The following is a 12,592-nucleotide window of genomic DNA, read 5'->3' as shown; positions in this document are numbered from 1 at the left end:
CAGTTCTGATTTACTCTACTTTAAAATAGTTTATTTGTTTTAATAAGCTAAAATAAATCTTCTCACCTTCCTCTCCCCATTTGAGAATGCAAGAAAAATAAAACCCATTACAGACATATACAGTCAATCACAACAAATTTATACATTGGCCATTGTTAAAAACAAGTCTCATTCTACCTTCTTAGTCCTAAACCCTCCTATCATGAGGTCATTACACTGATAAAAGATCAGCACAATTGTATTCCATCACATTTCTATACCATACCTCATTCATCCATCCATTACCCAATTTATTGGTTTATTCATTTGTTTGATGCTTAAAGCTATTCAGAACCTGGCTTTTTTTCTTGTTTATTTTTTTTTTGTGGGGCAATGAGGGTTAAGTGACTGCCCAGGGTCACACAGATAGTAAGTTTTAAGTGTCTGAAGCCAGATTTGAACTCAGGTCCAACTGAATCCAGGGCGGGTGCTTTATCCACTGTTCCACCTAGCTGCCCCCTTTCTCATCTTCTTAAATTCTACTGTCCTCCAATTTCTCTATTTTTCAATTGCATTGGTCTACTTGCTTTTCTGAACACAGGATACTCCATCTCCCATCTCTGCATCTGTGGCTGTTCCCCATGTTCTACCTTCCAATCCCTGACACTTAGATTCTCTGAACCCCTATAAGACTCAGCTCAAGCACCACTTCTTCCAAGGGGTCCTTCCTAGTCCTCTGAGATAATAGTTCCAACACTTTTTTTTTTTCTGCTCAAGGCCATGAGGGTTAAGTGACTTGCTCAGGGTCACACAGCTAGTAAGTTTCAAGTGTCTGAGGCCGGATTTGAACTCAGGCCCTCCTGAATCCAGGCCAGGTGCTTTATCCACTGCACCACCTAGCTGCCTCCTCCAACTCTTTTAAGGATAATTTCCACTCACTCTGCATTTATCTAATATGTTTTGATTTATTTATGTTTTCTCTCCCATGCAAATTTTTCTCCCATTAAAAAAAAAAAACTAGTTGAGAGCAAGGGTTATTTTTGTTTCTTTGTATCTTCAGTGCTTAGTACAGTTCCTGACACATAGTAAGTACTTAACGAATGCCTGTTGATTAACTTCTCCATGTTTTAACTTTCTTATTTTATAGAGATATTGATATTGATAACATATTGATATAGCATTTTACATATATAATGATTTTTAATCTCTCTTCCCTTTCTTCCCACTTACAATAACCTTATGAAGTTAATGGGGGCAGTTGCATTTATATCCATTTCATAGATGTGGATACCTCTAGATGTTATGTGGCTTACCCAAAGGCAGAGTTATTGGCAAGAGCTGGGGCTGGAATTCAGTTCCACATGGTCTTTACACTATACTACATTGTCTCATGATATCTTTCTTTTACCTAAAGGTCACTATCATCAAGTAACTTCCATGATACCTCAAGCTATTGACATTGGCAATAGCCAAAACAAATTATACTATCTGTCATTGGGACCTTTTCATCACACTAAACACCTTCTCAACCCCTGTCCCCTATTAGCTCATACACAAGGACATATGATTAAAAATTATTGCTCCCCTTATGGATATTGATGAGATCAAATCCATAAATTAACATTTAGGTAGCACTTTAAGGTTTACTATGTATGGTCTAATTTTATTCTCACAATCCTTGGACATAGGGGCTATTATTATCTCCTCATTTACAGATGATGAAACTGAGGCGGACGAGTTAAATTGAGTTGCCTAGAGTTACACAACTAGTTAGTGTTTAAGTGATATTTTAACTCATGTCTTTCTGACATAGGTCTAGAGCTGAATCACTTAGCTGTGGAAAATAGGAAGCCGATTAAATGTATATGATAGAAAAATAATAATTTCCAGGTCTCTTGGTGTTTTTCCTAGTGTTTTCTCTTATGAGAAAAACTTTTAAAATTTTCATGCATATATTACTGTTATTTTTGGTTTTGCCCGACTATTTTAAAGACCACATTAGTTATTTCTCTTCATCAAAGGTTATTGGCTTTTCATGATTCTAAATCATATTGGTTGAAGTTAGGGGTGGATTGAGTTTGAAGACTGAAGGTGGGCAGATGCCCACTCTGCTCAGAAAATGTTGAAGCAATTTAAAAAGTTGTTGTACAATGTTGCTTTCTTTCTCCCTGTTCCCGTTCAGTAGAATTGGTTCTTGGGGCATGGGCAATTATGAATAGATGACACTGATATGCTTGAACAATAATTTGTAGGAAATACAATTATGACCAGAAGTCATTAGGAAGAGTTAATGAACAGTTTGCTGACTAACAGGCCAACTTGGAAAACTTAAAGTGGTTAAGCGGTGTATTAAATTGCTAGTTAGGAACACAGCTTTCTTTCTTTAAAGAATATTCATAAACAATTGGGTGTATTAAATAGCCTTTTCATGTGTTTTATTGTCTTGTGGCACAGAAAGGAAGTGAGTCTCCCAGGATGATGATGCCTATACTTTTATAGAGTTGAATAAGATGAAACATGGATCACTTTGTAATTGAAATTTTCAGGATTATATTCTCCATAAAAGGAAATCCACAAAGGGTAGCACCAAAGTAATATTGAGTAATGTTTATATGGTTTATCAAATTTCTTCTACCTCTCTCAATTAATTTTTAAAATCCCTTTTGAGCTCTTCCAAGAAGGCTTTTTGGTCTTGAGACCAATTCATCTTCCCTCTTGAGGCTTTACATGTAGGCAATTTGAGAGTATTGTCCTCATCTGAGTTTGTGTTTAGCTCTTTCCTGTCGACACAGAAGCTCTCAATGGTAAGAACTCTGTTTTGTTTCTTACTCATATTGCAGTTTATTTTTTTAAGTTGAGGTCTGCTCCTGGGACACAAGGGTCACTTTTTCAAGCTTCTTGTGCTGGGGGATAGGGGCTGTGTCACTGGCTTTCTACTCTGAGGCCTGGATGGCTTGTGGATTTCTCACTGCCCTTGGCTTGCTCCCTGAGCTTGTTCCAGGCACTGGGATGGCCAGGCCCAGTTGTGCCTGTGGCAGCCTGCCCTCTCAGCTGGTTCTGGTGGATCTCACAACTGGACCACTGTGCCACCAGCTTGCTGAGCCAGGATCAAGGGGGCTCAGTTGCTCGGTTGTGGCCAAGAGCTTCCTGCTGACTTGCCCGGTCCCCCTCTGTGCTATGCTGCTCTGTGCCGAGCTGCCCTGTGCTCCCCTTTTGCCTGAGTGAGACTGACCTTTCCTGAAGTCTAAATTATCTCAAGTTGGAAGATTGTGTTTCTCTATCTTTTTGTAGGTTCCATAGTTTCAGAATCTGTTTAGAGGCTTGATTTAATGTTGTTTTTGAGGGAAACTTGGAAGAGCTCAGCCAACTTCCTGGCTTCTCTCTGCCATCTTGGCTCAGCCTCCTATGAAATTTCTTAGATGAAAGTCAAGTGGATCTATAATCCCATTGAAGTGGATGACCTATCCCATGATGCAGTTTGTAATCCATCAAGTCCTGCCCAAGTTGTGTGACTTGTAATCCAAATATTCCAATAATTTCATGACATAGTATCCATCCAATGAGTTGGGTAGCCTTTCTCACTTTATTGTAACATTTTGAAGGCACAGGTGGAATTCATTATCAACTTGTTATCCTTTTCTCTTGTCCTGTGAACAACAAAAATTTTATCATATATTTCTTTGATGACATCCTTTAGTCCATTTCTTCATAGTTTCCTGTTTGTTATATATCAAAGCCTGCTCACACTCATTGTATGGTTTTCCATTGCCCTCTGAGTAATTTATAATTCTTTGAAGAGCAGAGAGTTTAAAACTATTTGACTATAATTCCATGACCAATAGCCCAATAATGACACCAATGAAATATTGGTATATAAAAATTCTTTTGGGGAGAAGTTAGGGATCACTAAAGTATGTTTGCAATAAGGTGTTATGCAAGATCACTTGAATTCTATAACAATAGAAATAACTGTGTTCAGGACCCTTAGGGAGATATACACTTGCAAAAATTATTCATCATGGTTATTTGGGAAATGAATCCACATTGAAAAGGAATCCCCTATTGATGGTGAAGTCTTTGACATGTGATTGCATCAAACAATAAAACACTATAGACCCTCCTGGAAGAAATCTGAAATCACTTAAAAGAGTTTGGCCCAATGATCTCCACATGAAACCAGCTAAGTGGATGAAGAATGTTTATTATTAGTTACTAGGTGGCTCAGTGGATAGATCTTTTGATCTGAGTCAGGAAGACCTGAGTTCACATCTGACTTCAGAAAATTATTGACTGTGTGACCCTGGGCAAGTCACTTAACTTTTGTCAACTTCAATTTCCTCATCTTAAATAATTGAGAGACTATTTATAAAGTGCCTGGCACATAGTAGGGACTACACAAGTGCTATTATCAATTTTATCTGTAAAATGAGAGGGTCGCCTGGGGTGGTATAATGGATAGAGTACTGGACCTAAAGTCAGGAAGACTCATCTTGAGTTCAAATCTGGCCTTAGGCACTTACTGGCTATGTCACCCTAGGCAAGTCACTTAACCCTGTTTGCCTAAATTCCTCATCTGTAAAATAAGCTGGAGAAGAAAATGGCAAACTACTCCACTATCTTTGCAAAGGAAACCCCAAATAGGGTCATAAGTTAAAAAAAAAAACCTGAAAAATGACTAAATAACAACATAAAATGGGAATAATAATAACATGTTTCCTAAGGATGTTTTGAAGATCAAGTGAGAATATTTATAAAGCACTTTATTTATATCTATTATTCCCTAGGTTAAGAAGTACAATTAGAAACTTTGTCCTCAAAGAGCTTTCAAATTAGTAAGAGAGGCAAAACATGCATACAATATATATGAAACAATTACAGAAGGATTATGTTAGATTTTGCAGTTCAGACTACAAGTAAAATAGGGACACATAAGTAGAAAAGATCAGTGTGCCCTGGAGTAGCCAGTGAAAATTGAATGAAAGAGGAGAAAGTAACTGATTTCTGGAGGTTGGATAAGAGGTTAGAAATTTTGAATTTGGAAGGAAGAGGGTCAGGGTATCTGGGTGGCAGGGACATTATAAACAATGACACACAGATGAGAACCAATAGGTTGTAAAAGAGGCTTGAAAATGAAAGAATCCTGATAGAGCACCGGCCCTGGAGTCAGGAGTACCTGAGTTCAAATCCGGCCTCAGACACATAACACTTACCAGCTGTGTGACCCTGGGCAAGTCACTTAACTCCAATTGCCTCATTAAAAAAAAAAAAAAGAAAGAAAAGAAAAGGAAAGAGCCCAGCATTATGGGAACAAAATATACATATTGGAAAGTACACAAGTATTCATTGGAAGGCTGGTGTAGTAAGCCTAGAAAATAAATATGATATGATATGACAAAATATAAATGATATGGCTAACTTTGAATATCAGTGAGATAGTAATTTAAGTAGGGGACCAGTTTAAGTAGGGAAACATTTTAAGTTATTAAGCATAGGTATTTTCTGAGAGAAGTTGTGTTTTGGGATTAGCCTGGCAGCATTATGCAGAATGGATTGCAAGAGGAACAGAAAGTAAGCAGAGAAATAGATCTCTTTTATGAGGTCTTCAGAGACTGAACTAGAGAAGTGGTACTGGGAATGGAGGGGAAGGTGTGAATCTTGGAGACATTTTGAAGAAAGAAATGTTGGAGCATGTTAGAGAAGATGAAAGATAACTCTTGGGTTTAGTCTTTGAACAAAGATCATGGGTTGATTTTTCAATATGTTGAGTTTGAGGTAAAAGTGAGATGTCCAGGTAGAGATATCGAGTAGAGTACACAATCTAGAATTGGAGCCAAGAAGAGGTCAGTGCTAGAGATAGAGATTTCAGGGTAATTTACTTATGTGTGATAGTGGATGAGATCACTGAGATAATTTTATTTCTTCCTAGAAGCTCTGGTCAACTTATGAAGGAGAGAGGTTGAAATTAATAGCTAAAATGAGGTTAAAGGATAATTTGTGATTTTTTCTGTGGTCTCTGCTACCTGTCCATTTGAAGAGATACTGAAGAGTAAACTCTATGGCTTTTTTTGAACATGATATACTCCTCAGTTCAGTACTGTGGATCTATTACAGTGCTAGGGGAGTATTAAGAATAAATTTGTGTTTGTTGATTCATCAAACAGTTCAGCCCAGTAGACAATTTTGGGGTTGGGGGAGAGTGCTGGTAATGATGGAGAATTTATAGCTCAGTTGCAGTTTCTTCTTGAATTTAAAAAAAATGTCTAAAGTTGGGCAGATATTTAAAGGTGGAGTGTACATATATGCATGCATTATGCAAAATATTTTTTTGCTGTTCCAAAAGGTTAAAAAACCCAACAAAAATGGAACTAAAATTATTTTAATTTGGATGATTTATGAGTTAATTTGTACCTGCCCTGAAATTAGGAAACTTGTAGTGTTTAAAAAAGAAAAATATTAAATTATTGCTCAAGTGCACTTCAGAAGCCATACCAATAATCCATGCAATGAAATTCAGAGACCTTTTAAGCAGAGGGCATCCATGTTGGTACACTCAGCCCTCTTCTCCCTCCCTACCCAGAAGTAAATGAAAAAGAAAGTTAAAAATAATTTGAAAATGATTTATTGTGGGCAACCTCTGTACTTAGCGATTTGAGTATTATTACTTTTTTTAATGCACAAGGGAGGACAGTAACTTGCTGTGGGCAAAAGATAAATTATGATCTATTGCAAAGGAGGACGGAAATGCACCAAGAAGAGAATGGTTTGGGAATGAACATGTGCTTCATATGGAGTTACTTCCAATACCACTCATTTCTTGGAAACTTCCTGTGAAGAGCAGAGATAAAACATGAAATGGATCAATTTTTGTGAGTCATTGAGAAAGTATGGAATTCAGTATAGGAAAGGAGGTGGACCAATGTGGGGATTCAGGCAGCTGAAAGTCAGAAGTTTGTTGAATTTCAGTTTATCTAATACACTTGTTGGGTGGTCCTATTTTGTGACTGGTTACTTTAGTAAATTGAGACCTAGAACCATTATGAAATAGTAATGTTGATGAGCAACTCTCCTTGTAATCAGTGTTAAGGTATGTACACTGTAAGTGTGTTTCCTTCACTGTAAATCAATCAAGCAAGTATCCCCTTCTCATCAGTAATAGATTATAGCAATCCACTGAGACAAGGATAAACCTACCACCTGTGGAATAAAAAAATGCTACATGTAATCTAATCTGACCATTCAGTTCAAGAAATATATTTTGGGGATGGAATTATTTTGTTTGGCTGTATGGTTCCAATTAGGACAAGGATTGGAATTGGACCAAAAATCTCACTGGCATAGGGAACTTCCAGGTGAGCAGACTCACTCTACCAATGCAGGGTGGGACTTTTATAGTCTTACAGAGTTGCCTAGGGCACTGAAAGTTTATACATTTTGCCCAGGTTCACATAGCCAGTGTATTTCAGAGGTGTGACATGAACTCAAGTCTTTTTTGCATTCAAAACTGGCTCTCTAGCCACTGTCATGATGACCAAATTAATGAAATAATTTTAAACATCTTTTCAACAAATCACATTTATTGAACATTTATATTCTTCAGCATGTTAAGCTTTGAGCAGGATAATGAATTAATGGATGGATGGATAAATGAATTAATGAAAAAACACATTCAATGTTTATTATGTGGGAGACATAGGGATAAATACTGGTGATACAAATATTTTGTGACAGGTATCGCTGCCAAGAAGCTTTATATTCTAATATTTGAGATAACACATATAAGGAGTGATGCCCAGGGAAGGGGATCTCAGTCTGTGGAGTTACTATATAGGTCAATCAATTGACATACCCTTCCAGAAATAACATTAGATTTATTTGTTTACTGTGTCCAGAGCCAGAGGTGGAAAAAAAGGGGAGAAGTGCTGGGAACACACGTTTGGGAGAATGGGAAGTAAAGTACTGTGTAGTGTAGGGCTGGCTAAATAAGGTGAGTTGGATGAGTTTGCACTCCGTCCCTCAGTGAATAAAGATCAGTGCCAGGGGTGGGAATTCAAACCAACTTCCCCAGGGATTCAGGGCATGGTTTCAGAAGATCCAGTGTACTTTTTGAGAAGGTCATAAGTGGAGGTAATTCTAGGGCTTTGTAAAGTATCCCATCTGTGGACCCCTGAGTGGCAGATAAGACATTTGTCAACAGAAGATACACTATACCTTAATAATATGTTGTATGAAATAGACACAAATGCTGTACAAATTCAGAGAGGAAAGTCAGAGAGATGGAGAACAAGGGAAACTTTGTGAGGTATGTGGAAGGTGAACTCAATATCCCATAACCTTCCTCTTAACACTCACACAAGCCTTGCCCCACACCTGGGATACATTCCTTCCTTATCTCTATCTCTCAGAATCCCATTTCCTTCAAGGTCCAAATCAGGTATTTGGTGAAGCTCCTCATGGGTGAAACAACTCAAGGCAAGGCAGGAAAGCAAGCAGGATTTTTCCTGACAAGTATTTGATTCAGTGAAGAGGTTGCCTTTGCTGAAAAGGAAGGTATGTAATGGAAAGTAATAGAAGCAATTTGGACAATTGGAATTGGACAATTTCTATGGTAACAGATTATGAAGTATATAAAGACCCAGGCAGAAGAATTTTTGCTTTGAGGGTACAGCCTTGACATACTTTAATGTGAATTTCCACGTACCAAAGTCTTAGGAGTAGGGAGGGTTGATATGAAATTTTAGGGCTGGAATGAACCTTAGAGATATTTTGGTCCAATCTTTATGGGTTAAAGGATCTAGAGTTACGAGAGATCTTAGAGACCTTTTATAGTAATCCTATAATTTTTCATGTGAGGAAAAAGAAAGCTCAGAGTAATCAAGGAATTCTCTAAAATCACAAAGGTTGTAAGTTACAGAATGAGTATTTGAAGCTGCAGGCAACATAATACAGTGGAAAGGGCATGGAGTCAGAGGACTCCTACCTCTTATTTTGGACAACCTACTTCCTCTCTCTCTCTCCCCCCCGCCTCTCCTCCCCCCTCCCCCCTCCCCCCCATGAGGCGATAAGGATTAAGTAACTTGGCCAGGGTCACACAGCTAGTAAGTGTTGTAAAGAATTAATTGTTATTTGAGGTTTTTGTGCCTCCTCGAGAACTGGCCTGGGGCTCCTCAAATCGCATGGTGCTCCACCCACTGGTTGTAGCCATTGCCAGGGCTCTGGCACCTCAAGTCATCACCACTTGCTGACGCCTACATGGGTCTGGCAAAATGATAATGATTGGAAGCCTAGTGAGGGCAGTCATGTGACTATCAGAGCGGCCATCCCATTGGCTGGGGCTGTGTGGGGTGTTTCTGGGTTGGGGGAGGAGAATTGGACATTCTAGGTGGAGGCTGGAAAGGTTGCATATTTTCAGCTGATACCTGGGTGGTGTTATTTTTTCAGGTATTATAATTTCCCTTTCCCCATTTTATTTCCTTTCCCTTGATCCTACTGATCCTGTTTGTGTTTTTTTCTAAGTTCATTCTTGTTAAAATAAATCTTGTTCTGTTTTGAGGGAGGCTGCCTGTCTCCTTCCTTGCCCCAGTATTGCTGCGAGCCGCTTACCTAGCACTCCCCAATTAAAAATTGGTCCCCACAATGTCAAGTGTCTGAGGCCAGATTTGAACCCGGGTCCTCCTGCATCCAGGGCTAGTGCTTTATCCGCTATGCTACCTAGCTGCCCCTAAACTACTTCATCTCAATAGTCCTCAGTTTCTTCATATGCCAATTGAGGAAGTTGGACTAGATGGTCTCTGAAGGCCCTTCTAGTTCTAGCTATGATACTCAGATTTCAAGTCCAGTTCTCTTTGGAATGAGCTAATACAAATTTCAAAGGTAAAGCGCTTTTTAAACCTTAAAGTGGGGCAGGGGGCAGCTAGGTGGCCCAGTGGATAGAGCACCGGCCCTGGAGTCAGGAGTACCTGAGTTCAAATTTGACCCCAGACACTTAACACTTACTAGCTGTGTGACCCTGGGCAAGTCACTTAACCCCAATTGCCTCACTAAAATAAATAAATAAAAAATAATAAAGTGGGGCAGATAGGTGGTGCAGTGGATAAAGTACCGGCCCTGGATTCAGAAGGACCTGAGTTCAAATGCAGCCTCAGGCACTTGACAGTTACTAGCTATGTGACCCTGGGCAAGTTGCTTAACCCTCATTGCCCTGCAAAAAAATAAATTAAAATTAAAATTAAACCTTAAAGTACTGGAAAAATGTGAGCTATTATTTTTATTAATATTCTCATTATCTTTTCCATAACACTGTGGTCTAGTCATTTCAGTCATGTCTGACTCTTTATAACCCTATTTGGTCATAAATACTGGGATGGTTTGCCATTTCCTTCTCCTCCTCATTTTACTAAAGATGAAACTGAGGTAAATAGGGTTAGATGACTTGCCCAGGGTCACATAGCTAGTGTCTGAGTTGGATTTAAACTCAAAAAGATGAATCTTCCTGACTCCAGGCCCAGTGCTCTATCCACTGCCCCACCTAGCTGCCCAGCTCATTTTACAGATGAGGAAATTGAGGCAAACAAGATTAAATAACTTGCCCAGGGTCACACAGCTAGTAAGTATCTATGGTTAGATTTAAACTCAGGAAGATGAGTCTTCCTGACTCCAGGCCCAGCATTCTATCCACTGTGCCACCTAGCTGCTACTAGAGCTAGCCAAAGCCATTGTTGATTGCAATCACTCCTTCACTTCACATTATCCATACCTTTCTATTTCTCGACACCCCCCAGACACTTTGCCCCTCTACTTCCACTTACAAAAAGATTGACAATGGTTGTGATTAACTTTACTTTGACTCATTTTTGATGAGATAACCAAGTAACTTAGCAATTGTGTCATTTTTCCCCAGACTACCAAGCTATTATCACTTAAAGATCAGAAGACAAATGCATTGGTAAATCAATATTTGTATGGTTAAACTATTTTTCCTTTTTGTTTGTTTGTTTGTTTTTGGTGGGGCAATGAGGTTTAAGTGACTTGCCCAGGGTCACACAGCTAGTAAGTGTCATGTCTGAGGCCAGATTTGAATTCTGGTCCTCCTGAATCCAGGACCAGTGCTTTATCTACTGTGCCACTTTATCTACTGCCCCCTGGTTAAACTATTTTTAATCTCATTTAATGAGTCTATTTCCTATTAACCATTTTATGGAAAGATTCTTATTGGTTCTGTTACTTGAATTGATTTAGGCCTAATGCCAGAGGTGAGCTTCACACATCTACGGACTTCAGCTCAAGCCAATGATACCATGTTAGCTTTAGAGGACACTGTGGATTGGCATCCTGGGGAAGAAGTCATCATTAGTGGAGTCAACCTGGAAGATTCCCAAGGGCAAGAAGAAATTGCCATCATAGACAGTGTGTATGGTGCAGACCTCTATCTTAGGTCACCTTTGAGGTAATAAGTTTGGTATGATTCAGAATTTTGCTTGGCACTTAAGTTGGTCTGGTGTAGATGAAAGAGGAAGTCACTGATATGTTAGGGGTCTTGTCTTTCATTAATTTAAATCTACTATGGTTAAATTCTGTCTTTTTTTTTTTTTTTTGCAGGGCAATGAGGATTAAGTGACTTGCCCAGGGTCACACAGCTAGTTAAGTGTCAAGTGTCTGAGGCTGGATTTGAACTCAGGTCCTCCTGAATCCAAGGCCAGTGTTTTATCCACTGTGCCACCCAGATGCTCCCTAAATCCTTTCTTAATAAAAGTGATTTAATTGTGAAACACTCCAAGATGGCAGTGGTATTTGTTATGATGATGGTGATAATGATACTGATGATGCTAATAATGGAAATAATGGGGATAATATTTTTTAAAAAATAAAACCATAAAGACAGCATGATATAGTGGATAAAAAGCTAGTCTTGGACTCAAGAAGACCTTTTTCAATTCCTATCTCTGAGATGTGCAGGCTATGTAATCAAAGGCAAATCAATTTATTTTAGTGCCTCTGATAATTCTCTGAATTAGTTGCAGAATAGGGTGCAATTATTCTCTATTGTCAGAGTGACGTTCCTCACTAAGGTTTTTCTGACCCAATGAAATCATAGGTTTGTTTTTATTTTTTAAAAAACATACATTTACATAGTATTTTAAATTTTGCAAAATGTTTTACTCATATTATCTTATCTGAGTCTCACAAAACCTGGTAAGGTAAGTATTCAAGTATTCTAAAAATATCCTCATTCTGCAGATGACAAAACTGAGGTAAAAATAAGTAAAATGTTGGAGGTAGGAGTTAAGCCCAGGACTTCCTCATTTCAAGTCCAGCATTCTATCTATAATGCTATGATCCATCTCTAGGTAACCACATATATATGGTTTTATATATGTGTGTGTGTGTGTGTGTGTGTGTGTGTGTATGTAACTAAGTTACCATTGTGTATGGTAGCAAACTCTAGACTTTAGTTGTCCTTTTTTTTTCTTTAGTGCAATGAAGGTTAAGTGACTTGCCCAAGGTCACACAGCTAGTAAGGGTCAAGTGTCTGAGGCCAGATTTGAACTCAGCTTTTTCTGAATTCAGGGCCAGTGCTTTATCCACTGTGCCACCTAGCTGCCCCTCCCCCCCCATT

At 38.6% G+C, this 12,592-nt stretch overlaps 1 protein-coding gene across 1 annotated transcript in view; it reads left to right on the top strand.

The window, feature by feature from the left end:
• The window catches only part of PKHD1 (PKHD1 ciliary IPT domain containing fibrocystin/polyductin), a 714,107-nt gene that overhangs the window by 295,609 nt on the left and 405,906 nt on the right, over positions 1-12,592 (top strand). Inside the window, exon 37 of the mRNA XM_044005152.1 lies at positions 11,215-11,422. Coding sequence (XP_043861087.1) covers positions 11,215-11,422 — 208 coding nt within the window. The remainder of the gene's footprint in view (positions 1-11,214; positions 11,423-12,592) is intronic.

The sequence above is a fragment of the Dromiciops gliroides genome, chromosome 4, assembly GCF_019393635.1.
Source record: "Dromiciops gliroides isolate mDroGli1 chromosome 4, mDroGli1.pri, whole genome shotgun sequence".
Lineage (NCBI taxonomy): Eukaryota > Metazoa > Chordata > Mammalia > Microbiotheria > Microbiotheriidae > Dromiciops > Dromiciops gliroides.
This window is presented reverse-complemented; position numbering and strand designations above follow the sequence as displayed.